This window comes from Prionailurus bengalensis, chromosome B4, assembly GCF_016509475.1.
Source record: "Prionailurus bengalensis isolate Pbe53 chromosome B4, Fcat_Pben_1.1_paternal_pri, whole genome shotgun sequence".
Taxonomy (NCBI): domain Eukaryota; kingdom Metazoa; phylum Chordata; class Mammalia; order Carnivora; family Felidae; genus Prionailurus; species Prionailurus bengalensis.
The window spans coordinates 127,135,542-127,162,138 of NC_057358.1; the positions used below are offsets into that span (position 1 = coordinate 127,135,542).

General features: G+C 47.4%; 1 protein-coding gene across 1 annotated transcript in view; it reads left to right on the forward strand.

Annotated features, from left to right (window-relative positions):
* Positions 1-26,597, forward strand: part of BTBD11 (BTB domain containing 11) — a 316,953-nt gene that overhangs the window by 248,743 nt on the left and 41,613 nt on the right. Inside the window, exons 5-10 of the mRNA XM_043562436.1 lie at positions 17,275-17,440; positions 19,827-19,916; positions 21,867-21,968; positions 23,922-24,015; positions 24,132-24,267; positions 24,988-25,208. Coding sequence (XP_043418371.1) covers positions 17,275-17,440; positions 19,827-19,916; positions 21,867-21,968; positions 23,922-24,015; positions 24,132-24,267; positions 24,988-25,208 — 809 coding nt within the window. The remainder of the gene's footprint in view (positions 1-17,274; positions 17,441-19,826; positions 19,917-21,866; positions 21,969-23,921; positions 24,016-24,131; positions 24,268-24,987; positions 25,209-26,597) is intronic.

A 26,597-nucleotide genomic window follows, 5' to 3' on the forward strand; every position in this document is an offset into this window, starting at 1 on the left:
GCCTTGCCCCAAGTGAGCAGAAGTTAGGGAAGAGGTTAGGGGGCATAGAATATTCTAGAAGAAAGGGTCTTGCAGCATGGACTTTATCTCAGACAGCTGGCTTACTTGGCTAGGGCAGATATCAGATACCTGAGGGGTGCCTGGGTGACTCAGTCAGTTAAGCATCTGACTTCGGCTCAGGTCATGATCTCACAGTTCATGGGTTCAAGTCCCGCATCGGGCTCTGTGCTGACAGCTCGGAGCCTGGAGCCTGGAGCCTGCTTCGGATTCTGTGTCTCCCTCTCTCTCTGCCCCTTCCCCACTCACACTCTGTCTCTCTGTCTCTCAAATACAAATAAACATTTTAAAAAAAGAAAAAGAAGAAGAAATCAGATACCTGAATTCTGGGGCCTACCACAGAGCTTGACACTTAGTTGGGGCCCAGTAGAATGAATGAATGAATGAACAAATGAATGATGCAGAAGGTTGTTACTGTGCTGCTACTGTACTAAATGACTAAGACTTTTCCTGGCCTGACACAGATGAGAACAGGCTTCGACATGGGAGACGTGGGTAAGCAAGTGTGGAGCTCAAAGAGAGGTCGCACTAAGAGGCCTTTGGGGGCAACACTGGCAGATGGGTGGCCACTGATGTCACAGGTGCGGGTGAGAGCGTCCCAAGGAAGGGACTGAAGAAGAGGCCTCACCGTGACACAAGGGAAGAGAGGTCCTAGACCAGAGAAGAGGCAGCGGTCACCAAGGGAACCGAGACGGAGAGGGCCTGCCGGAACCCCAGGTTGCTGTGCCAGCACAGAAGATGCAGACGAAAGGACGCCACCGGGCATGCCGGTGAGGGGAGCACAGCACCCTTTGCTTTCTGCAGCCTGGCGTAGGCGGAAACCATATTGCAGGCGACAGACAGTTTGCCAACACTTGGAATTTGTTCTGAGCTTTCCAAGTGTTAAAAGCAAAACAGAAACACAGTTGATGCTTCACGGCAACACAGAGAACTACATCTTAAATGGCATTTGGGGCTCGCTTCCAAATTGGAGCTTCCGATCCCAGCTGGCAGTTGTGAGGGTGTGTACTTTGCCATATGGGATTTGGCTTCCTGGGAACAGGGACCTTTTTTTGTTTTGTTTTGTTTGGCCTCCTCTCGAGTCTGTTAAATTTCTGTCCAGGGTGCTTTATTTACTTAGCTGCTAGCAAATCTCTCAAATTCTAGTTTAAAATAATACTTACAGAGGAATATTCTCTTCCCTTAGCAATTAGGCAACCGTACTCATTCAAAGGCATGTACTTAGTACAAAGTACTTTGTTCAAAACCATGACAACAAAGGTGCTTTGGGTAAGAGCAAAGGAGCAGGTCCCAATCACTCAGCAAGTTTCTAGGCATCACGATGTTCTGTTGTCTGTGCCATTTTTCCAGAATGAACTTCCTTTTCATCAGCGCATTAAATTTCTCTATAAAACATTAAGAATCACCAGACTTGATGATCTCCAAAGGCCTGTCTAGCCCTGAAGATTATTCAGTCTTGTGGCCTAACATTAGGCGTGCACATGGGAATGACACTTTTACCTGTGGGGGAAACTGAGGCATGCAGAAGGTGAAAGAAACGGGTAGAGGTTCAGCTCACGGTCTCTCCTGTATGTTAGCAGATGATAGAGGAACTAACAATCAAGAACCTACCTGGGCCAGACACTGTCCTGGGTGCTTCTCGTGCTCTGCTCCATTCAGCTCTATGAAAGGGATCGATTTTCCTTTGCACATCTGAGAACACTGGGACTCCAGGAGGTTCATAAACCTACCCACTATCACATATAGAATGTGTCCTGTCTTGGATTTGAACCAAGTCTGTCTACAGACTCCAAAGCCCCATTCTCTGCTGAAGGGGGTAGCTCCAGTCAAAGAATCAACATCAGGAGGTGTGAAAGTAACTTTGAATGAGGCCCACCTCGTACAGTCTCCAGCCTTAGAATCTCTTAGAAATTCAGATGCCGGGCCCCTGGGTGGCTCAGTCAGTTAAGCATCCGACTTCGGCCCAGGTCGTGATCTCAAGGTTTGTGAGTTCGAGTGCCGCATTGGGCTCTGTGCTGACAGCTCAGAGCCTGGAGCCTGCTTCGGATTCTGTGTCTCCCTCTCTGTCTCTGCCTCCCCCCAACTCATGCTCCGTCTGTCTCTCTCTTTCTCGCTCAAAAATAAACTAACATTAAAAAAAAGAAGAAGAAGAAATTCAGGTGCATGGCAGCCTCTTGTGCAAATCTAACATAGCTGTTGACCAGTGCCAAAGATGCCTGTGAAGGCTTAACGTGGAAATATGCTACCACATGGCCAAGAAACCTATGAAGAGGGCTGAGCCTTACTTATAATCCTGAAGTGCATTCAAAACCACACCTAGGCATGCCTTTCACACCCATCAGGTCAGCAAAAAAGTGACAGTCTGATGATACCAGATTTGAGCAAAGATCTAGAACAGTCAGAACTCCAATACATCACTGAAGGGGACTCTGAGTCCACTTTCAAGGAAACTTGGAAACACATAATTCTACTCTTAGGTTTATACCCTAGAGAAACTCCTCCACATGGAAATCAGGTGTTCATTTTGTGTTTATAATTGCAAAATGAAGAGAAGGGAAAAGAAACAAGCTGTCTACAAGAGAAGGAGTAAATGTTCATTCAATGGCATACCGAGTAGCAAGGAAAGTAAATGAACCAGATCTACATGTTATTACACAGTCAAATCCCAGAAATGTAATATTGTGTTAAAAAAAAAAAAAGCAAATCAAGACAGGATTTGTGTAGTGTGCTAACATTTACATAAAGTTTACCAACATGCAAAACAGTCTATGTATTATCAGGAATTTAATAAAAGCAGTAAAACATCTAAAGCATGCATGAGGATGATAAATTCAACCTGATGAGATAGGGTAATCTCAGGAAGTAGATGAAATGATGGAATCAGGAGGGGGGTCTAAGGGACTTTGTAATTATAATGCTTTATATATTTATAAATATAATGGTAAGCATATAGGTGGTCATTGTATTGCTTTTTCTTTTATGTGTGCCTAAATTAATTTATTAACAATAAAAGTTACCTAGCCAGTGTTTGCAACAGCATATTTAGAAGGCCAGTTATGGGATATTAATAAGCATTATTTAAAAAAAGTGTTAAGCGGTTCAAATTTGGGGAACACTGGCAAAGTAAAATTAAATAGGCTTTAAAAAAAAAAAAAACTTTCTCCATGCTTTTAACATGCTATGTTTCTTGTAAATCCCAAAGAGAAGGTTATCCTGTTTAAATATTTTACCATAGAACAAGGGTTGGCAAACCAGAGCTGTCTGCCACCTATTTTTACAAATAAAATTGCCTGGACAAACAGCCATACCCATTTGCTTATTATATAGCCTGTGGCTGCTTTCACACTTTGCTTTCACACAGTGGCAGAGTTGAGTACTTATGACAGAGACCGTATGGCCCACAAAGCCTAAAATATTTCCTAGTCAGCCTTTTACAGAAATCATTTCTGCACCCATCATAGAGCATCCTATGGGGCTATTGTCACTGGGAATGTTGGAATTGTAACAGTCAAACTTTGCTCTCATACCACGGGAACAGGTGTGTGTGTGTTTGTGAAAACTGTTAAATAGAAGACCATTAGTTCTTTCTAGATTCCTTGGGGGATGGGGTGTGTGCTTGTCTCTTTGAATCTCCAGCACCTAACATAATAGGTAGCGGGTACTTAACACTTGCTGTGTGCTTTCCTGAACTGATTTTAATTCAAAAACCGGTTGCGGAATGGATTCATTAGCATACAGATTCATTAGGTGTAACAGACATGCAAAATACCTGTAGTTTGGATAAGGGAGGAGTTTAAAATTCTCCCTCGTACAAGAATCCAGGCATAAGCAGTCGGGGCTGTTATGGCGTCTCCACCTCAGGGACCCAGGCACCTTCCCTCTTGTTGCTCCACCATTCCTTAGGTGCTACCTTCCTCTGCGTGGGGCCATATGGCTGGTTCCACCCACCGGGACTTCCTCTCTGCCTCTTGGGCAGAGGAAAAGTAGAAGGATAGAGCAGACCCCAGAGACTGTACACATCACTTCCCCTTACTTCCTGTTGGTCAGCACTTAGTCATTTGGCCACATCTGATCGTCAGGGAGCTGGGGAGTTATCATCTTTCTCTGGGCAGCTAAAAATTCAGGTCCTATAACAATACATGAAGGAGATAAAGAACTCTCTGAGGGACTATAACCAGTCTCTGCCAAAAAGGGGTACGTTAAGGCCTTGCCAAAATTAGGGGTGACTCTTTTCTCTAAAGGATAGGCTTTATTTTCAACTCTTTTAAAATAAGCCATGATGCCAAAGCAAGAGACGTGTAATGATGCTTCGTCATTTTCTACTCAAAATCACATGACAGCACATTCAGAAATGAGCACACTAGGTTCATTCTCCTGGGTGTTTGTAGCCCTTGCATTTGAGAGACATCTCTTTTCACATATTTGAATGGACCCAGAATTTGTTTTGCAGGGAGGCAAACACAGTGGGTTTTGCCACTAACTGGCCATCTACTTCTAAAGAGGAGAAAGGTTCCAGGCCCCTTGGGATCTCTCCCAAGGCAGAAAAGATTAGCTGGGAGGAGCACATGGACTCACACTTTCTTTACCTTATCCGAGTCAGGTTAATGAGCCGGCCCTTCTCTGTACTTTGGTATAGCAGCATTAAACAGCAGGTAGACACCATTTTTGGACAAAGATTTCTCCTAGGAACTTTGCACTGTTACATGTTCCATTCGCTGCAATAATATATACTTTTTTTTCCTTAGAAAGGTGCACAGAGAACTTGGTGTGACTTACTTCAGCACAGAACAGTCTCAATTTGTTCATCTTTTTGCTACCCAAAAGAAAAGGAAAAACTCATCCACTAGGGGACTTGAAGCCTATGAAATGGAATGTGGCTTCTTTGGGAAAGTGTGTTGAGGAGGGGGGCCAGGGGCTGGTATCCAAGTCAGGCCTGTCGTCCTCTGAATTGTCATTTCACGATTCATTTCTGAAGCCACCATTTTATTGTCACGCTTACAGAATCCTGTAATGGGAACCGCTTGATATAGAAGAGACAATGCAAAAACAAAAAAAAAAAAAAAACGTTATTACCCTCTCCCAGGATTTCTCAACCTCAACCCGTCTCAACTGTGGACATTTGGGGCTGGATTATTCTTTGTTTGGGGAAGGGGGATGCTGTCCTATGCAATAGCATCAGTCTCCTGTACCTACGAAACAACAGGAGCACCTCATTATTCGTGACAACCCAGACTGTCTCCAGACATCGTCAGATGTCCCCTGGGTGACAAAAGCGCCCCTGATTGAGAATCGCCGCCCTACACAAGCCTACAGGTATCCATAGAGAGACTTGCTAAATGACCCTAGCCGAAGACATGCATTCTGCTCCTAAATGCATCTGTAACTGCTTCAGATTAGTTAACCCTTTTCAGGCTTCCAGTTTCCTGATCTTAGGAAGGTTAGGAGTTGGCCCCAGTGCTCTCTTTCAGCACCGACATTCTGGGATGCTGCAAGCCAAAAGCTGTTAGGTGGGACTTGTATCTGGAATAGGATTTGAAGGAAAGCAGGATACGGGGAGAGGATCTGAAGCGAGGGGCACACTGGGCATGCAGACCAGAAAGCAGTCCGGAGGCTTGTGTGCCGAGTGGGCGGCAGGCCATATTGGCTGGAAGGGTGAGAAAGAAGAAATGGGGGCGCCTGGGTGGCTCAGTCGGCTGAGCATCCGACTTTGGCTCAGGTCATGATCTCACGGTTCATGAGATCAAGGCCCGCACGGGGCTCGCTGCTGTCAGCGCAGGCCCCAGTTCAGATCCTCTGTCCCTTTCTCCCTGCCCCTCCTGCGCTGGCCCTCTCTCAAAACTAAAAAAAATAAATAAAAAATAAAAGAAGAAATGGTTGGGTGATGGGGACCTCTTGGGAGGGGCGGTTACAAGAGGGCCTCGAGTTTGAGGCCTGTGAGTGGGAATTTATGTTTCTTTGGCTTCCTGCACAGCACCTGGCATCTAGCAGTGACCCAGGCAGCGTCAGCATAGAATCTATGTGTTTGTGGAAGACCTTTACTAGAACCGACAGGCAGTGGGCTGGGGCGAAAAGAGCTGGGTTCCAGCAACAGCCTTCCCGGTTCAAATCTCAGTCCTACCACCTGGTGGCTCTGTGACCTCGGTGAGTTTCTTAGCCTCTCTGTGCTGTAGTTTCTTCTTCTGAAAGCTGAAGATAAATTGTGTAGGGTTAAAGTAAGGATTAGGTAAGATCATATATATGAATGAGTATCTGTGTGTGTGTATACATACATATTTTACATGCATATACAGACACCCACTCATTCACAGGTGTGTGTAGGATATATATGTGTGTGTGTGTGTGTGTGTGTGTGTGTGTGTGTAAAATTAAAATAGTTCCTGACACACAATAAATGATATGTGTTTGCCATTATTATTATTATTAGGGAACCAAAAAAATACTTTTTACGTTTACTTATTGTCAGGGACAACATGAACAAGGTGGGGTCAGAGAGAGAGAGAGGAGAGAATCCCAAGCAGCCCCGCACTGTAGGTGCAGAGTCCGCTGTGGGGGGCTCAATCCTACAAACTGTGAGGTCGTGACCTGAGCCAAAATCAAGAGTCAGACACTTAACCGACTGAGCCACCCAGGCACCCCAGGGAACCAATAAAATATTCTGAGTGTGGAAGCACTTAGTGCCTTGCACACTGCCTGACAAGTAATAGGTGATCAGAATGAATTAATGAAGAATTCTTAAATCTTAAATTCTTAATATCTGTAACTGACCGCATTCATCCTTAGCTAGGCCCGGGTCCAAACTCTGAGGCCGAGGCCAGGCAAGGCACACACATGAGTGGACCCAGCATGATGAAGGACCACAGAGAGGACTGGGCATGTGGGTGCCCCACATGAAAGTTTTCAGGCTGTTTCCAAACCCTGTGCCGGCCAGCAGCATGGGATTTAGGACTGCCCTGGCCTAGAGTTTGCCCCTCTGCACCCACACCCTGCACCTCTCCCTGCTTCCTGAAACTCTCTTCCGGTCAGACCTCCTGTGCCTTGCAGCAGGAACAGAACGTGGCTGTCTTTGTGGCTCTTTGAGAACCACAGGGCTGCTTTTCCATAACAGTGTAAACCAGCCAATTCTTGGCTTTGTGCCCCCATCCCCCACCTCCCCCAGGCTGACCTCCTCCAGGTAGGAGGTCAATAAACTGGGAAACTAGGGCCGGGCACCTGTGGCCCTGGTACACCCTCAGGATCCCCCCAGGCAGACTGGCCAGTGCAGCCGCTGGCACACTGAGAGCACATTGTCTTGCTTTTATCCTGGGGGCCACCAGACCCTTATAAATGAAACCCAAGAACCTTATTCTCCTACATACTCTATAGCAGTAAACCCCTGCCTTGGACCTACAGACTCTCATAATCTTATCTAGAGACACAGAAATTAGGAAATGGGAGAAAGCAGCCCAATCTGGCCTTTTAAATTCTAGGAAAGGTATTTTTCCATTCTGATGTATTCGGAGAGTAGCCATAAGGGGCAGTTACTTTCTTAGCTCCTGTATTAGACAAATGATAAGAGTATCTCAAAGTACAGTGATATAACTATAATAGATGTTTATTTCTCCATCGTGTAATAGATCAGCCAATGCAAGCTCATGGGGCACCTCTGCTCCACAAGATCCCCCTGAAGACCCAAATTCCTTCCATCTTGTTGCTCTGCAATTCCTTTAGAGTAGGCATCAGCAAACTATGGCCCGTAAGTCAGCCTGGCTTTTTTCTTTTTTTTTTTTTTTTCATATCCTTCCATCAGCTGTGTATAAGAGTACCCTTTGGCACATCCCACTGCCAATTAGGCTCTGCTTTTTTTTTTTTTAAATTTTTTTTTTCAACGTTTATTTATTTTTGGGACAGAGAGAGACAGAGCATGAACGGGGGAGGGGCAGAGAGAGAGGGAGACACAGAATCGGAAACAGGCTCCAGGCTCTGAGCCATCAGCCCAGAGCCCGACGCGGGGCTTGAACTCACGGACTGCGAGATCGTGACCTGGCTGAAGTCGGACGCTTAACCGACTGCGCCACCCAGGCGCCCCAGCCTGGCTTTTTTCTTAACAAAAGTTTATGGGAACAAAGTCACACCTATTTGTTTGCCTGTTGCCTCTGGCTGTCCTCGAGCCCCAACAGCAGACTGAGTAGTCCCAACAGAGACCATCTATCCTAAAGCCTAAAATAGCGGCTACCTCATTCATTAAGAAAAACTTGGCCAACTTGGGGCACCTGGGTGGCTCAGCTGGTTAAGCAAGCGTCCAACTCCTGTTTCAGCTCAGGTCATGATATCACAGTTTCATGAGTTCAAGCCCCACGTTGGGCTCTGTACTGGCAGCACGGAGCCTGCTTGGAATTCTGTGTCTCCCTCTCTCTCTCTGCCCCTCCCCCACTCACACTGTCTGTCCCTCTCAAAATAAATAAATAAACTTGAAAAAGAAAAACTTTGCCAGCCCTGCCTTAGTGCATTGGGCTCACCTGCACAGTCAGAGCTAGGACATGGGCAAGTCTGTTTATCAGCTGGGGAGGGGGAAATGGAACTTAGTCAAATGGCTGTCACTGACCACAAGGGGAAATATAATTTCTAACCAGACAGCCATGTGCCATGCCAAAACTCAGTGAGGGCAGAAGATGCTGTGTTACTATAAGGAAGGGGTGGAAAATGGATGCTGGAAGATGGTGGTCATTGTGACACATTCCTTTCCCAGACGATCCCCTTGGCCATGAATAAGTGTTTGCATGAAATAAGAGCAAAGACAGAGAAGCTAAAATGTTGGGATGAAGCCAGGGAGGAAAGCTGTTGCCTAGTAAGGGATAATACATGAGCACCAGAAAACATGGGATAAACTCAGAGAATGTCCATGCTTGGAGGCACCCAAGAGCTTGACCAGCCTAACACCCCCATTTTCTGTATAAGGAAACTGAGGCTGTTGAAGGAAATGGGATTCATCCAAGATCACACAGCTGATGGGTGGTGCAGCCACGACCTAAAGTCACATTCATCTGAGCCTTTATCTTGGCTCAGTTTCTGCCTTACCAGTTACTTTCAGAACTGCTCTGTTGGGTCCTACATGCCCTTCTTTCCTGGCAAAGCCTTGACATGGCCTCAGAATCTTCCTTAACACCATTCCCCAACCAACCACAACACCATACTCCAACCAGCCGCACTAGTGAATCAGGGTTGGAGCCTGAGATTAACCCTGTTTTCCATGCCTAGTTTATATGTTGCTTCATAGCCAACATATTACCCTAGTTCCCATAGAGGTACTAGGGGCGCTGAGTGCCTGTAGTGTGCGTGCTGCGTTTCAGATGGCTGAAATATGTGCACATCTTCTAGAAATCCATAGTCTGTACCAGCGTTACACATCCCGCATCCTCTAGCCACGTGTCTGTGTTTGAACAGGGCCTCCAGAATAGCCAAAATAGATTCGTATGCATTGTCTCACCTATTCCTCACAAAACCTGAACACGGGTACTGGTTCTCCCCATCTTATAGATGGGGAAATGGAGGCCCAGAGAGAGATGGGGGAACTTGCCCAAGGTTACACAGCCAGGAAATAGGCTATATTGGCATATACATCAACATCACTAGTTGTCTCCACCACCCTTCAGTGAGTTCCTGAAGATCCAGATAATGAAATCAGCACCTGTTGTCTCCTTCTCGACATCATAAATCTCTCTAGCATCCCCCCCGAGGAACAGGAAAGGCCAGGGACTCGATTCTCGGTTACTACTTTGAGTTAGGGTTCTGTTCTCATTTTTCTCCCAAGACACGTCCATTTTCAATTACGTGGTCACCAGTGGAGCCAACAACTTGCTCAGTATCCTTTTGTCCGTGTAGCCTGAGAAGGCAGGGCTTGATCTGGCTCACTTGCTGCGGGACCCCAGCACCTAACCCTGTACCTGCCTGTTGCTGGTGTTCAGTGAACGGTATGTGGGAATGAATGAATCGTGGCATGTCCCCTAGCCTCTGAGTCTCTCGGGGCAGAAATCTCATCCAGGTAGGCTCTCTGGACCCCCCCAGTGTGCGTGGCACACAGTAAGCATTCGTTAATGTCAGATTCCTTGGAATTCGGCTGACAGAGTGTGGGAGATCACACACAAACCCAAGTCTGACATTGAGATGAGACAGGTCTGGGCTGAAATGGAGGTGGAAGGAGCCAAGTGACTTTAGGACAGGATGCTTAACTCCTCTTGGTCTCTGCTTCCTCGTCTGTAAAATGGGGGTACGGATGCTTGCTTTTGGGGCTCCTGTGAGGGTTTAAGCAGGATGCGAGCGTGGGCTCAGGAGTCGGACCAAAGGGGTCAAAAGCCGGTTTCACCACCTATGTGCTATGTGACCTTGGGCAAGTGACATAACCTCCATGCCTCGGGTTTTTCATCTATAAAATAAAGAGAACAGTGCCCAGTCCATTGGGTTATCTTGAGGATGAGGTGAGCTATCACATGGGAAATGGTTAGCATAGGGAAAGCTACCTGTCAATGCCATTATTAGAATTAACTAAAATATGCTAGGAAAACTGTAAATCTTCACTATTTCTCTGACTACTGTTAATATCTTTACTCTGTTCCAAGGCAACTTATGTGATCTCAAGCCCTTGGGAACCGTACTATATGCCGAATCACAGGTCCTGGGGTCCGAGGGGCAGAGGGGGGCTGCACCTTCCCAGGATGATCCCCACAGCGGCCAGATACCTCCGCCTATGCCCCACCATGGTGGGCACTGGTATCTTCCATGGGAGCAGAGCAAAGTGACTCCACCCCTCACATGGCCTCCCAAGCTGACCTCTGGCCACAGCCTCTGAGAAAGGCCTGGGAAGTTGCTCTGTCCCGGGTTGCCAGCCTACTGGTAAGACCCAGATGAACAAGAACAAAAACCCTGAAGGGGAAGTGAGAAGCCGTGGGAGCCATGGCAGAACTGTCTCAGGCTCTGTAAGCCGGGTCGCAGTGAGGGCCACGCTCAGAGGCACTGGGCCCCACAGCAGCTGGAAAGGGCCTTGGGGGCAAGGAAAGGACAGGAGAAGTGTGGCATTGGAGGATGGGGAGGTGGGGGACTTCCAGATGGCCTGATTAAATCCCTGGAAAGAGGACCTACAATTACAAAATGGTGCATTCTCCGTATCGGGCAGTTTTTATCACGACTGTGCTGGGTGGTTCAAAAGTACGACCTCTGGATCCTTGTCACAGCTGCTGGGGACAGAAGTGCTGCTGTCAACCCTGCTTTGCAGATGGGAAAACAGGCCCAGAGAGGTTAAGCCACCTGCCCCAGGTTTCAAATATGAAGCACAAAGGGAAATGAACTCTGGTCTTAAGCGCTGGGTTCCGTCTGCCCCATGGGAGACAGGCTTTGGGGTCAAGCACTCAGCCCTGTGCCTCAGTTTCCTTGTCAGTAGAAAGGGAATAATGATAAGACCTTCAAGGAGAGGTCAGTTGAAGTGGGAGGAATTGAGCACCTAGTATGCTGCCTGGCACACAGTGAGCTATGCAATAAAGGGTGGCTTCTTTATTACTGATGAGGGAAGGTCATGGTTGCGGGGACTGTTTGGGCCTTTGAGGTTCAGATCCCAGAGTCACGCATGGATGCCCTGTGATTGCCAGCACATTGCTAAAAACTGGGCTGTACAGAGTGGTTATTGGGACAGACTCTGGAGCCAGACTGCCTGGCTTTAAATCCTGACCCCTATTAGCTATGTGACAATAAGCAAGTTAATTAACCTCTCTCTGCCCCATTTTTCCTTGTCTATAAAATAGGTAAATAACAATAATGCCTTCTTCACAGGGTTATTGTGAGCATCGAACATGTTCATATTTGTAAAAAAAAAAAAAAAGCTTATAATATGCCTGGTACATGGTAAAAACTAATAAATATTTATTAAATCAGTAAAATGTGTATAAATGTTAGTGTCCCCATTTTACAGGTGAGAAAATGGAATGAGTTTAAGTTACCTGTGCAGGGTTAGGTGCACAGCAGAAGCAGTTAGTGAGGGTAGAGCCAGGTGACAAACCCAGGCAGTCACACTTCGGAGCCCACACCCTTGGGGACAGGCTTCCCGGAGTTAGCCCATAGTCAGCGCTCAGGGAGCCTGGGAACCGCCGGCACTTTCTAGCACCCATGGGATCAGGATTGGTCCAGGGCGTGGGAAAGAAAAGAGGGGCTGGGAGCCTGGCCGGGCAGGCCCACAGCACCTTGAGTGGCTCTGTCCTGCCATTTCCTGCTTGTTGAATTATTCCAGAAACTGGACTTTGATCAGGCATGACCCCCGTTCCCCCTTCCGTCCCTTACAGCTTGCTGGCAAAACCATGCTGGGGCATGGCGGTCTCTCTGGGGGCCAGGGTTTCCCCACTGGGAGAAGGACTGCCTTTATTCTGGTGAAAATGGTTAGATGTGGTGTCTGTTTGAGACCTTAAGAAACACTGTTATTACAGTGTTCTTCAGTCTCCGAGTCTCTGTATTTGCTTCTTCCAAATTCAGTGTGTTCTCTCCAGTATGCACCTTGCTTGGTGATTTACAATAATGATCGTAATGGGAGATCTGTAACATTTAACGAGAGCCGTGTGCTAAACTCTGTTTCCTTCTAAGCACTGTACGTGGTTTATCTCATTTCATCCACACCCAAAATCCTGTGAGGAAGGTATTATTACTAAACTCATTTTACCGATGAGAAGACAAAAACAGAGAGGTTAAGTGACTTGCCCCAAGATCACACAGCTGCTAAATAGAACTGAGAATCAGAGTTCATGCTCACAACTACTATGTGTGCTAGCTTTAAAAATTCATACATGAGTAAAATGTGTCTGAGGCCTCACCAGCTCCCATTCGTCACTGGGAGTGCATCAAGAGACCAGCAGAATGCACCAACATCCCGCCTCAATGCCGACTCCTTCCTAGGGGAGAAAACCCGATTACTTGCCGTGTGTGTGTGCTCAGGCCTGCAGGCTTCCTGGAAAACATCCTTCTGAAGGCACATTCTTGAAGTGGTGGAAACTACTGAGCCAATCTCTTGGGGCCAGGGCCCTTGAGAAATCAGAGAAATTGACTACCTCGGTAGCTGACCTCTTATTTAAATTGATCAGATTTTTTCATGGCATCGTTGAAAGCCACTGGAAGGGAAACCACAAAGCTGATCACCTTCTGGTGAAGCCCCAGGGTGACCGGCTTAGTAGATTTCTGCATAAATAAGTCCCACACTTAGGCAGGCACAGGGGGACCTATTGGTCTTTGGTGGTAGATCCTTCCGAGGCTTTTCAGAGACAGTAAATTGAGCTCCGAGTCGTGTTTACAGGAATGCTGCAGGAATTTAAATTTGGCAGAGTTTAATTCTCTAACAAACTAGTTGAACAGAAACCTTTATAGAAGATGTTTCTTACCTGCTTTAGCCAGTAAAATTCAGTAACCAGAATCGTTACTTACTTTGTATGACTGAGGAATTCTTGAAAAACAGGTGTTTCCTGGGGCCTGCTCTCACGAATAAAGGGCAGGCCGTGCATGGCTTACCTATCAGTTAATACCACATGCTTTAAGCACATAACACAGGCATAAGATAGATGTGGTCCTGCCCCCAGGAGGCTGACAGCCTCATGGAGAAAAGAAATAAGAAGATAGATGATAGATAGATAGATAGATAGATAGATAGATAGATAGATAGAATGAATAGAGTAGTCACAGATTGTAAAAGGTGCTAACAAAAGGAAGGATGAAATTGTTATAGAAGGCCTCCTTTGGACGTGACATTCAAGCTCCTATTTGAGGGGTGAGAAGGGGCCAGGAGGGGGAAGGGCGAGAATAAAGTCCTCGAGTCAGGAGAGAGATTGGCCAGTGGAGAGTGGCCCCTGCCAAAGGAAGGGTGGGAGAGCAGGGCAGGCCCCACCCCTGCAGAGTCCTGTGGGCCATCCTGGGGGAGCTGGATTCTATTCTCAGTACATGGGAAGGCATTGGAAGGTCTTATTTAAGCAGAGGCACAACACAGTTTTATTTACAGTTTAAGCTCATTCTTGCCTTGTGTAAGAGACTGGTTTGGACGGCAAAAAGAATAGAAGTGACAGACCAGTGAGGAGGCCACTGCACTACTAGATGAGAGAGGCTGGGGTTTGGAACCAGTGTGTGTGGGCAGTGGAGCTGGAGGGCAGTGGACAGATTTGGGATTTGGGTGGCAAAATCAACGGCTGATGGAATGGACATGAGCGTGGGAGAAGGTTCTGGCCTGAGCACCTGGGTGGACAGTGGTGCCATTCATGGAGACAGGATGACTGGGGGACAGGTTGGGAGGGCAGGGGGTGGACGTGTTAAGAACAAGTTGCATTTTGGAATACTAAATGTGAGGGCCCTGGGAGACATCCAGGAGATGCGCTCAAGAAGGCAGTTGTATAGGGGCACCTGGGGGGGGACTCAGTTGGATAAAACGTCTGGCTTCAGCTCAGGTCGTCATGATCTTGCAGTTCATGGGTTTGAGCCCCACGCTGGGCTCTGCGCTGACAGCTCAGAGCCTGGAGCCTGCTTTGGATTCTGTGTCTCCCTCCCTCTCTGCCCCTCCCTCACTTGTGTTCTTGCTCTGTCTCTCTGTCTCTCAAAAATAAACACTTGAAAAAAAAACAGAAGGCACCTCTATATGTGGGCACACCAGCACAATGGAAAAGTGCCAGGTCCCACCAAGCAAGGTCAGACTGGGGTGTCAGATCGCTGGTCAACCTTGGGCAGGTTCCTCACCTCTAGAATCGGGCCCCTATGTCATGGGCTTGTCGTGATGAACCTTGGGCAGGTTTCTCACCTCTAGAATGGGGCCCCTATGTCATGGGCTTGTGGTGAGGATTGTATGACTTAATACATGGAAAGAACTTAGATTTCAAAAGCAAGAATTCAGTAAACATTAGCTTCCTATAATAACAATTATCATCATCTTTGCTACAGTAATTTTCTTGCCATTTGTCTCTTTCTAATTAAAATCAAGGACCTCTGTAGCTGGTAAACACTTGTCCTGATGTTCTTGGAATTATTGGCTTATGAGTCTGGACGCTTGGGGAACACGGGGCGGGGTCTGTGTCTTCCACCTCCTAGCCCCCTGCCATGGTGCCCCCACACAGTAGGTTCTCAGTTACATTTAGCCAGTCACATGGAATTCAGCTTGACTCCAGAGAAAAAACAAAATGCTTGTTTGAGAGAATCAGTCAAGCATGGAGGATAGCAGAAGGGACTTCGATGCAGACAGGAGAGAGGAGATTGCAAATTCACTGACAATGATAATTCATAGCATCTTTGCTCTTAAGAAGGAGGCTCTTGAGTTCACAAACCAACGTCTTCCTGAACTAGATAATGGTCTTTTCAAAGAAAAGTTTTCCTTACAATTAGTCAAATCTGATACCTCCCCAAGATCTGCACATGCACCTGACCCATTCAAGGCTCCAGACATGTCAACACAACACATGCAAACACCCACCTTTCCCCCTCCAGAAGCCTCTGCTGTATGCCCCAGCACCTTGCCCTCACCCGCTTTGCTCTGTCTTGTCCCTTTGGCCTGAAGCTTCTTTCTTAAACACTTTTTTAGGGAACTCAAATGAAGCCTGCCACCCCACTTGGGGTTTCTCCTCTAACTCTGGAGATGCTGGGATCCATGGTCTCTCCTCAGACTCTTTTCATTTTTTTTTTTAATATATGAAATTTATTGTCAAATTGGTTTCCATACAACACCCAGTGCTCATCCCAAAAGATGCCCTCTTCAATACCCATCGCCTACCCTCCCCTCCTTCCCACCCCCCATCAACCCTCAGTTTGTTCTCAGTTTTTAAGTCCTCAGACTCTTTTCAAATCATGACAGATGGCTCTGCCCTTTCCCAAGTCAAAAAAAAAACAAAAACAAAAACAAAAAACATTTACTTTCAATTTCAAATAAGCAGTGTTTTAGTGTAAATTTGTTCCACACCGCATTTGCTATGGCACACTTCGATTTACTAAATCTAGCCACCCTCGCTGTAAGAGTCCCAAGTCCAAAGCCCCATGTACCATGCCTTATGGCATAGCTCCATTCTGTGCCCTAGGGGATTGCATCTTGGATGCTGAGGCCCAGGGTCCTTCAGTCCTCTCCTACCACCTGGGGAGCCCTCAAGCGTGCCCAGAAAGTCCTCCGACAGTGTTGGGTGGTCTTGGCTCCCCTGCCTGCCATGAAAAGGTCTTAACCCCGGAGTCCAGGGTCCTGGGCAACTGTGCTTGTACAAATAGGCTGTTGGAGACCTAGCCTGACACCCAGCTGCTCACGCGGGCATGCAGATTAGACCCCACATCAACACCAAGCTTCCAGTCTTTTACTCTGGTTTCTATCTTCACAGTATCAGCTCCCCCTGGTGGCCAGAAGCAAATTCTTATGGTCTCCTGTCCAAGCCCTTGTATCTCCTACAGCTGGGTTTATATTTCAGGGTAGACTTCTGCCCAAGGTTCCTCTGCCAGAAGAGATGAATGATATATCAGAAACTCAATGAAGAGTCAAGCACATACCTATCCGCCCCACTTCCTGAGGCTCCCTTTGTGGTTCGGCCCTCAAATGCTCTCCCCCAGCTCCTAGCCTTACTGATTAACGGGAGCCTCGGTGCCATAAACTTTCTGGAACAATAGCCCCTCTCATTTCCTCCAACGATAAAAAAGAAGGTAGTTCCCTCACAAACATAACCTTTCCTTGTGCCACAAACTGGCTTAGGGAGAAGCAGAACCAGGAATTCTGAACATCTGGCTCCTTTCCTCAGTTTCTACTCTCTGAATTAGCAAGGGGAGGGGATGAAAGGAGGTTCTGGGACAGTGTTTACTCCAGCTTGTTGGCTTTGTAGCCCTGGGCAACTCCTTTATCTATGTCTGTTTCCCCAGGGTTTAAAGAGGGGTAGTGATAGTACTTGCCTTTTGAGGTTGTGTGGGGATTGAACAAACTGATTCGTGTGAAGAGTTTAGCAGAGGGCCTAGCCCACAGTAAACATTCAGTAAATATTAGCTATGGCCATGCTTAGCTCAGTATGCTGTGGAAGCAAAGAGGAAGACAGATCAGCAGCAGTTATAAAGGACAAAGGATCGAGACATCCAGATTTTAATTGGAGCCTAGGAACAGGCAGTTGACATGAAAAACAAAGGCAAAGGATCCTTCGTGCTTTCTAACTCTCACTGGTCCTCAAGGACCAGTTCCTGGGGAAGCCACTGCACCTCACTGATCATCTCTCCCTTCCTTAGGGCCGACGACTGCTTTTGTGCTTCTCGGAAGCTGGACGCTGTGGCCATCGAAGCCAAGTTTAAACAGGACCTGGGTTTCCGGATGCTGAACTGTGGGCGGACGGACCTGGTGAAGCAGGCGGTGTCTCTCCTAGGGCCGGATGGGATCAACACCATGAGCGAACAGGTACAGGGCCCGAGTCTCTGAACAGGCAACCCCTCCAACCTCCGCCAGGTACGCTGCCCCCACGACTTTGCCAACAGCAGGCACTGGACACACACTCCCCCTGCTGATGACTTAGGGTGATTTTTATTTATTTATTGAGTTAGTTTCGGTTTTTAAAATATAAAAATATCCTTGTTCATCTTTATAGAAATTGCACATGATCATTGCAGCTGAAATGGAAAATTGAGAAAAATAGGCCTATTCCAGAAAGGAAATAATGCCATCACCCAGATAGCCATCATTTATATTTAGTATGTGTCCCTCAAGTCCTTTTTTCAGCGTGGTTAAAATTAGTTCTCTGCCTGCCTGCCTGTTACTGCATCACAGAACAACTCCAGGAGTATTTTTACAAAACTTTCAGGGTATGTTTGAGATACACAAAAGTCATTCTGGGGAACCCTGGGAGGCACCTCAGAGATATAGGCAGCTATCCCCCAAGTCCCTGAAACTGAGGTACAGGGAGAAGCTCGTGCGTCTACCAGTCAGGGAGACACCATGTGGATGAAGGTGTCACGGACAGAGAAACAAACAGCAGTTTTCAATGTGAGCCCCAGATGGAAAGTCACAAGGGACAGATGGAGCTGTTTCTCATATGGGCAGCTCATGCAGTGAGTTCCAGGGAAGGAATAGCAGCTAAGAATTTTCTTGAGCAACAAGGATCCCTAACACACACACACACACACACACACACACACACACACACGCATTTGTATTTTTTTAAAACAGAGATTTATAATATCTTGCCTTTTTCAACAATTTATATTATAGGTACTTTGCAATATCATTAAATACTATTTTTTAAATCACTTTTAATGGCAACATAAAATGGTCCTATTACTTGTTCAGTTAACCATACCTCAGTTGTTGGATATTTAGGTTGCTTCTCACTACTTATATCAATAATGCTGAGTTAAACATATTTACACAAGTCTTTGTTCAAAATCCCTGATTATTTCATTAGGGAATTTTTTTTTCATTAGGGAAATTTTTTTTTAATCGAAGTATAGTTGACACAGTAGTTTCAGGTGTGCAACATAGTGACTCTGCAATCCTGTACGTTACACTGTGTTTATCGTTAGGGAAGTTCTTAAAAGTGGACGTAGTGGCTCATAGACATCAACCTTTCTGAAATGACTTTCACAGAGACTTTGTTTCCTTGTACACACCCTCCAACAACATATGTGTTTCCCCATCAATCTTTAAAAAAATTTTTTTTAACTGTTTATTCATTTTTGAGAGGCAGAGTGCGAGTAGGGGAGAGGCAGACACACACACACACACAATCCAAAGCAGACTCCAGGCTCTGAGCTGTCAGCACAGAGCCTGACACGGGGCTCAAACCCATGAACCATGAGATCATGACCTGAACCGAAGTCAGATGCCTAACCGACTGAGCCACCCAGGTGCCCCTCCCTATTAATATTTTCCTTACCTTTTGCCAGTTTTTCACTGGAGCTTTTATTGTCTTCTTTTTTTAGAAGAGCTCTTTACATATTAGGCATATAACCCTTTCTTATACTATGACAAATATGTCTCAATTTATTGCCTACCTTTCGATTTTGTTTATGTTTTCGGTTTTAGGTCCTCAACACCGTAATGCTTTTCCTTCATGATTTCTTCCATTACTTTTACACCTAGAAACAGATCCAGTTAGATGGTGCGAGATAAGCTCTAACTTGCACGTTTTCCCAAGTAGCCACCTTCTCAACACTGTTTATTGAAAAATCCATCCCTCCCTTCTAATGGTTGTGGAACTTCAAAATAAGAGGAGTCACTGGCAAACATGGAATTCCTAAAAACCATTCCTCATTCACTTGCCTTTTGCTTGTAAATGATAAACCAGACATCAGTGATGGGGGCATGCTCGGAGGCATCCAATTTCCCTTGACACTGGCCAGCAGCTGTGTAGAGCAAAGATAATACTTACATTGTGAAAGAGAAAAATGTCAAGGAAACAGTGTTTATGAGTTAGATAACTTAGGACTGATACCACAGAATCCAGAAAGTTCCCAAGACCTGTAAGTTGAAATCAGCCACGTGTTTTAGCAAACACCCTTAGGTCTCTTGCACCTTAGGACAGACAAATGAAAACACTCCAACTTAAGCAAAGATAATTGCAAAAACGGCAATCCCCCACCTTTTTTTTTTTTTTTTTGCCTTCATTTTGGTTTTCAAAATAGGGAGGATTGTGACTTTATGAGTCATAAGGGCAGCACGTTTATTTTTTTAATGCTGGATTTTGAGTACAAACATAGCCACCTACACACAAGATTTTCCATTTGCTATCGTCCAGTGACACAGCTACCTTGTAAACCTTCTCCATTCTCTGGTTTTTAACCCACCACAGGGCATGACCCCCCTGATGTATGCCTGCGTCCGTGGGGACGAGGCAATGGTTCAGATGCTGCTGGATGCCGGAGCTGACCTGAATGTCGAGGTGAGGGTGCAGAGGGCTACAGGGCCCCTGGGCCTGGCAGTCCCCCAGGGAAAACGAGCAAAGAGAGGGGGGGATTTTTCTTCTGAGAGCCACCACTGGGGGCGGTCAGTCCAGCAAATAGGTCAAATCAGCCTGTAGATTTCCTCCATCTGGAGGCCCCAGCCCAACCAAATCCCAGGGAGCTGCCCACGTGCATATTTCATTTAAAAACAACCAATGAAGCTACAAGAAGCACCAGCGTTCCCTTATCTCAGCTGAACTGAGTCTGATTCTTATTACTGATCCATTCCTTCTGGGATCAGGGCAGGGAGCTCTCTCCTGAGCCATCAGGACATAAGACAGAGCTGCTTCCCATACCCTGACCTAAGGTGTAGCTCCCTCAGATCCTACCCCCTCCCAACCAAATCCTGATTGATTCGCCTATTGGCTGAGTTGAAGCCACAGGTCCTAAAGCTAATGGCAAAGCTTCTGTGAGGCAGTGTGGTGTATTTATCGTGGGAAGCGCACCCCCGCAGGCTTTAGAGTTTGACACTTAAGCTCAAATTCCGAAACTGCTGAGTCTTAGTAACTTGCTTTTGTGCTGGGGCAGGTGGCTTAACCTTTTTGAGCCTCAGCATCCCCATCCACAACAGGGGGAGAATAATCACACCCATCTCAGAGAGTTGCTGGAAGAAATAAATACAAAGAGGACCTAGCATAAGTTTGGGGTTCAGTCAATACTAGTTCGCGCACACACACCACGAGGCTTGTGATAGGTGAAATCACGCTTTTCGACCACGTCCTATCCTGTCTGTCTGGCAGCCAGCAACTGGCAGCCCCAGAGGCTAGGAAGGTTGGCATGCTGCAGTCCTAACTCAGCAACCCTATAAAACTTTTTTAGTTCAAAATGAGATGTTCTTGTAGTCTTAGTACTGTGCTTTTTTTATAGTGAGTTTTATATTCATCTGAGGAAAACAGGCAATAGACCTAGTTTTGCATCCAGACCATTTTGGATATTATAAGTTTCAGGTACTGGGGATTTTCTTGCCTGTTATGAATCCCCCAACACCATGCAGACCCCTGCAAGGGCTCCTCATCTTTGGGTCCTGGTGGGCTTCTCTGATCCTCTCTAGCCCATTCCGTGACTCCTAGCCAGCTCAAGGCCTACCCTGACAGGTGACAAGTGAATTCAGCTGCTCTGAATGAGTCAGACATCACAGCTGTTTGGTCCCAGGGGTGTTTGGGATAAAAACCATGTGTGGGTGCCAGTCCTGAAGGACCCCAACCTTCAGCTTCCCTGTTGCCTCTCTTTTGGCCTAGAGTGTTTTGAGGCCCCCCATATTGAAGGACCAGTATCAGATTGCTCACTCGTGGTGTGTCCAGGGAAGGTTTTGTGCCCAGGTTTCCAGTAGCATGAGGGTCCTTGTCAACTGAGAAGCCAGAAGAACAGTGAAATGAGAACAGGGTAGGGTGAGCTGTGACCAGATGGGAATGTGACTCCATCAGATGGGTAGTGGTCTTCCCTGGCTTGAAAACTCAAAGCAGACCTTGCCTTGCCTTGCCTGGGGTTTGCTGCTGCTGAGAATTTCCCCTAAAGGCGCAAATGTAATGATATGGCATCTCATGCTGTCTGACACCCTATGGCTCTCAGAACCACCACCCTTCCTTAAGCAGAAAGAGGGGACAGGCTGGGGAGTTGGCTTGTGGTAGCTGCCATTACAGCTTCTCCAAGGCACCTCAGAGGAAGTCAGAAATCATCGGTTTAATTCCTTTCAGACAAGAAGCAAAGAAGACCTTATGATGCACAGAGAACATAAAGTCACTACCCCACTGTTACCGACATTTCCCAAAGCACTTCTAGAATGTCCTTCTGTACATCTCTAGCCCACATGCCAGCCACAGATAGGTCAGATTTGCTAGTCAAAATATTGTGAAGGTCACATTTTGAAAATAACTTCAATTTGTTTATAGGTTGTCAGTACTCCTCATAAATATCCATCCGTCCACCCTGAGACCCGCCATTGGACGGCTCTGACTTTTGCTGTGTTGCATGGACATATTCCTGTAGTTCAGGTATATTAATGTATTTCCCTATCCACATCTGACCTTTAATTTTACCCTCTTCCATCATGCAAATCTGTTACCTCTCCCAGCATGCATATTCCCTAAGAGATTCATATTGGTTAATTGCAACTAAATATAGCACATTCATATCATATAAGTGAAAATATCATATGTAATGATCTATATGGCCTGGCCTTAACCAATATGAAACGATCACATACCCACATGCAGCCTCACACAGAAGAGTGGCAAACTTATGAAGTTGTTCCTGGTTGCTCGGGGGTGGGACCTGAGCTGCAATTTTGTGGATTTGTTCATTTTGCTTGTCGCAATGTGAATCGTGAGACTTGGATGGTGTGAGACCTTAGAACCTCCCCTGAGGTGTGACCCTGGTGTTTGTGTAGAATCTAGTGGTTTCTAACTAGTGGAAAGAAGCATCCCCAAGTTGCCAAGGGAATGATTCTAAATGACACTTGCTTGGATTCTACTTATTGAGAATCTGATCCAAGAGGTCTAGAGTAAGGCCTTTGGATGTGTCTTCTGAAACAGCTACCCAAGGCTCCCCAAGTACGGAGAGATGTCCTCATCCGAGGGCCGTTGGGCATTTAAGTATGTATTGGTTATACTTTTTCTGGCTCTTGTACAGTTGGTATTCAACAAATAGCCATCGAATATATTCTAGATCTTAAACTTGCTCTTCACTTCATCAGGAAAAAAGAACTCAGCATCCAGGTCCATTATCACACCTGGCCTCATGGTGCTGAGTTGTGGGTACATCAGGAATACTTGCTGTTATGTGCTCCAAGCGTCTTAGAAGTTTACAGAGCAGGAAATAAGTGTTCCAGGGACCATGAGGCAATGTTGGAAATCCACAGGAATCTTTTGTTGTTTCCTCAGTCATGGGACTCCTTAGGACAGACCCAAAGTCATGTTTCAGGAGGTTGAGAGTATGACGTGTTATGCTGAGAGCTGAAACTTCTGCCCACTTCACTCTTGGTAGAGGAATATAAGAAAGAAGGGATCGGGAGGTGGCCTAGTGGACACAAATGCCACCCTTAAAGTGCAGTGGCATCCCCAAGCCTTTAAATCAGAAATAGGAGCAGCGGGCAGCCAGGCAAACCCAAAAAGAAGTCAGGCCACCTCTTCACTGCAGGTACACAGGTCCCAGAATGCCAGGAGTCAGCCCTCTCCTGGCTGTGCCCTGAGGGAGCCCTGGATACGTAGCAAAGAAGGTAGATTGCCCCCCCCTCCCCATTTTCCACTGGTGGTCCTGAGAGCACATTCACTGAGAGTGAGATCCGGCACAGACAGAATCTCCATCTTGAAGAAGCCCTTCAGGAATGCACAGAACGGAGTAAACTCCTGGATTCTCACTCTGCCTCTTTATTAATTGCTGGCCAGGAAATTTAGCATTGGCTAAACTATACTCAGAGCCATCCAGAGTGTTCTAGAAGGCATCCTTGCCCTCATTGGCCCAGGTGGTCTCCAGAGTCCTTCAGAACTCAAGATTCTGTGGTTCTAAGAGATCCCTCTAATGCTCTCTTCGAGGCTTTGTGTAACCGACCCGAAAAGGGAGTCTTCCAGCACTCTGATGCCATGAACTGCTCAGTCAGCACTTCTGGAAACTTCAATGTACTTATAAATCACCTGGAGATCTTGCTGAAATGCAAACACTCTCATTCAGTTGGTCGGGGGTGGGCCCTGAGAGCCAGCATTTCAAAGCTCCCAGGGGATGCTGATGCTGCTTTTCCGTGGACCACACTTTGATAGTCCGAGGTTCTAGTAGATTCGAGGGGCCATCAGTTCATCCCCCAAGGTACAGTTGCCCTCACCCTGTGCACATGGCCACTGACCCAGAGGGAGGGCAGGAACATTGGCACTGTGCTGACTCCCACCAGCTCTCCTGACGTGTCCTCACAGCACATGTCTTTAAATGTCTCAATGGCCACTCTTCCTCTGCAGCTGCTCCTGGACGCCGGGGCCAAGGTGGAAGGTTCCGTGGAGCACGGAGAGGAGAACTACTCGGAAACACCCCTCCAGCTGGCTGCTGCCGTAGGTAAGAGTTGCTGATTCTCATCCCGGCCAAGGGTCTCCACCACCTCGGCCCTCGCTGTGTCTGTGACCGTGTGTTTGCTTTATTCGCTTATAAAACCCCCTTCTCTGGGCTTGCAGGAAATTTTGAGCTGGTTAGTTTGCTGTTGGAGCGTGGTGCGGATCCCCTGATAGGAACCATGTACAGGAATGGAATTTCTACAACCCCCCAGGGTGATATGAACTCTTTCAGCCAGGCCGCAGCCCACGGACACAGGTAGGCTAGGATGGGCCAAAGCCACAAGGTCCCAAGTGGTGCTTGTTAAAAATGCAGATTCCCAGGCCTACCCCAGACCCACTATATCTCTGGATGTGGGGCCCAGAGGCAGGCCAGACACCAGGCCTGGCCACAGTGGCCTTCACTGCCAGCTTTCTGCTCAGAGCCAACTTCGTGCAGTGCACATCCACTCAGACTGCCTTGCTTTGTCCTTTCCCGGATCAGCTTCCGCCTCACAGAGATGCCACTCTTTGCCAGCGTTGGTCAGAGCCTGTCACGTCAGCTGCCATGAAGTGACAAGGATCCATTTAAAAAATAATAAAATCCCTCGTGTTTGGTTATTTCTTGTCACATGGCCTTCAGGTTTTACCCCATCCAATTTTATTACACATAACCCCATGTAAAGCAAATTCATGTGGGACCCTGTACAGGTTGATGGTTAAACGAGCACAGTTCTAGAGCCTTCTGGATACTTGTGGAAAGCATTTAGCTGCTCCAGGTTGTCCTCCAGGAAACAAAGCCAGTCATGCTCCACCATCTCCTCCACCCAGCCCTAAAACATAGCACCTGTGGTCAGGCCTCTGAAGCCACAACTCCAGAGTTGTTCCTGCCATTCCCTTGTCTCACACGAGTGGTGTCCCCACTGCCCACACCCCATCCCTGCCCCGGCAAAACCCTTCCATCTCTGAGTGTCTTCCTCTCTGGGTTTATGATTGACAGGAATGTGTTCCGCAAACTGCTCGCTCAGCCAGAGAAGGAGAAGAGTGATATCCTGTCCCTGGAGGAGATTCTGGCCGAGGGGACTGACCTGGCGGAGACAGCCCCGCCTCCCCTCTGTGCCAGCCGCAACAGCAAGGCCAAACTGAGAGCCCTGAGGGAGGCCATGTATCACAGCGCTGAGCATGGCTACGTGGATGTCACAATTGATATCAGGAGCATAGGTCAGTCTGGGCACCCTCCGCCACTGGACACAGCATCACTGCCCAGTGCTAGGTGACTCACACACACCCGTGCACACACCCCCACACACGCACACACACGCACACATACACACACACACACACACACACAGAGGCCCAGGGAATTTCGCATTTGCTGGTTGGAGCCCTTCCAGGCTAAACGCCCGAGCTATCCCCAAAGACAGCATCACCCTTCCAGCCCCAAATGCCTGACCTCAGGTCATTTTCTCATGATTCCCAAATTCTGGACCCTGAGAACTTAGGAATTGGAATCACCTGGGAGCTTGTCTGAATACGGATTGCCAGGCCCTACACCCAGAGGCTCTGCTGTTGAGGGTCTGGATGGATAAAGGCCGGAAATCTTTATGTTTAACAATCATCCCAGGTGGCTCCCAGTGGTTGGGGAATCACTGCCTTAGAGCACCCAAATCACGAAACAGCGGCCAGGCCAACAGCTAGGACGAGGGCGTCTCTTTGCCAGGCTCACCCACTGAGCTTGCGGGGGCAAAGCCACTCTCGGGAAAATTTGGGGGTGGCTCTTCCTTGAATGAGCGACCTCAGACCCGTCTCCTCTGTGCGTCCAGGGAACAGGCTCGCCCAGTTTTCCCCAGTCTAGAGGCAACAGCCCCGCACAAGAACAGCAGGACCTAGCCTGGGCCTTCAACACACGGAGTGGCAGGTCAAGGTGGGCTGAGGGCCTGAGGAGAGGCCCCCTGCTGCTGCTCTGGATGTGGGCTCCTCTCTCAGGGTAGCTGTTCAGTCTGTGGGATATTTATGCCACTGCCCAGAGAGCCTGTTTACCATAATGATGAAGCTCCAGGCTCTGAATGGCCTGCTCGTTATAAACAGTAGTGAGACGCATTCTTCCTCTGTGCCTCACCTCAACAGGGGAGAAGCAAATCACAGCAATCAGCTGCTGGAGGGGTTTCTATTAAAGGAGGAAGAACCTGATGAAGTGCCCACAGATGGGAAAGTTGTTTTGCCCAGGGGAGCAGCGGCAGAATCCTCCCGGGTCTTTTTCCAACATACGCGTCCGTCCTGGCCAGTGCGGTAGATGACAAAGTCCACCGATGGGTTTCACCAGCTCTGGCGCTCTCGCCTGGTGCTATCTCATCCCGGGCAAGACACTTCCCTCCCTGGGCTTCTGTCTCCCCAGAAGGCAGAAGGGGTGGAGGTGAATGAAGTCAGGACTCAGAAGTATGGAGTAGGCAGAAGCAGCGTGTGACATTCCACGTTCTACACGGTGGTTCTAGCTTGTAAAATGCAGCCCCCGCTAATGTGACGAGCATGCAGAGATGAACACCCATAGCTAAGGGAATTGAATTGTGATCTTTAGTTTCAACATCTGCAAGTCTTCAGGGGGAGAAAAAA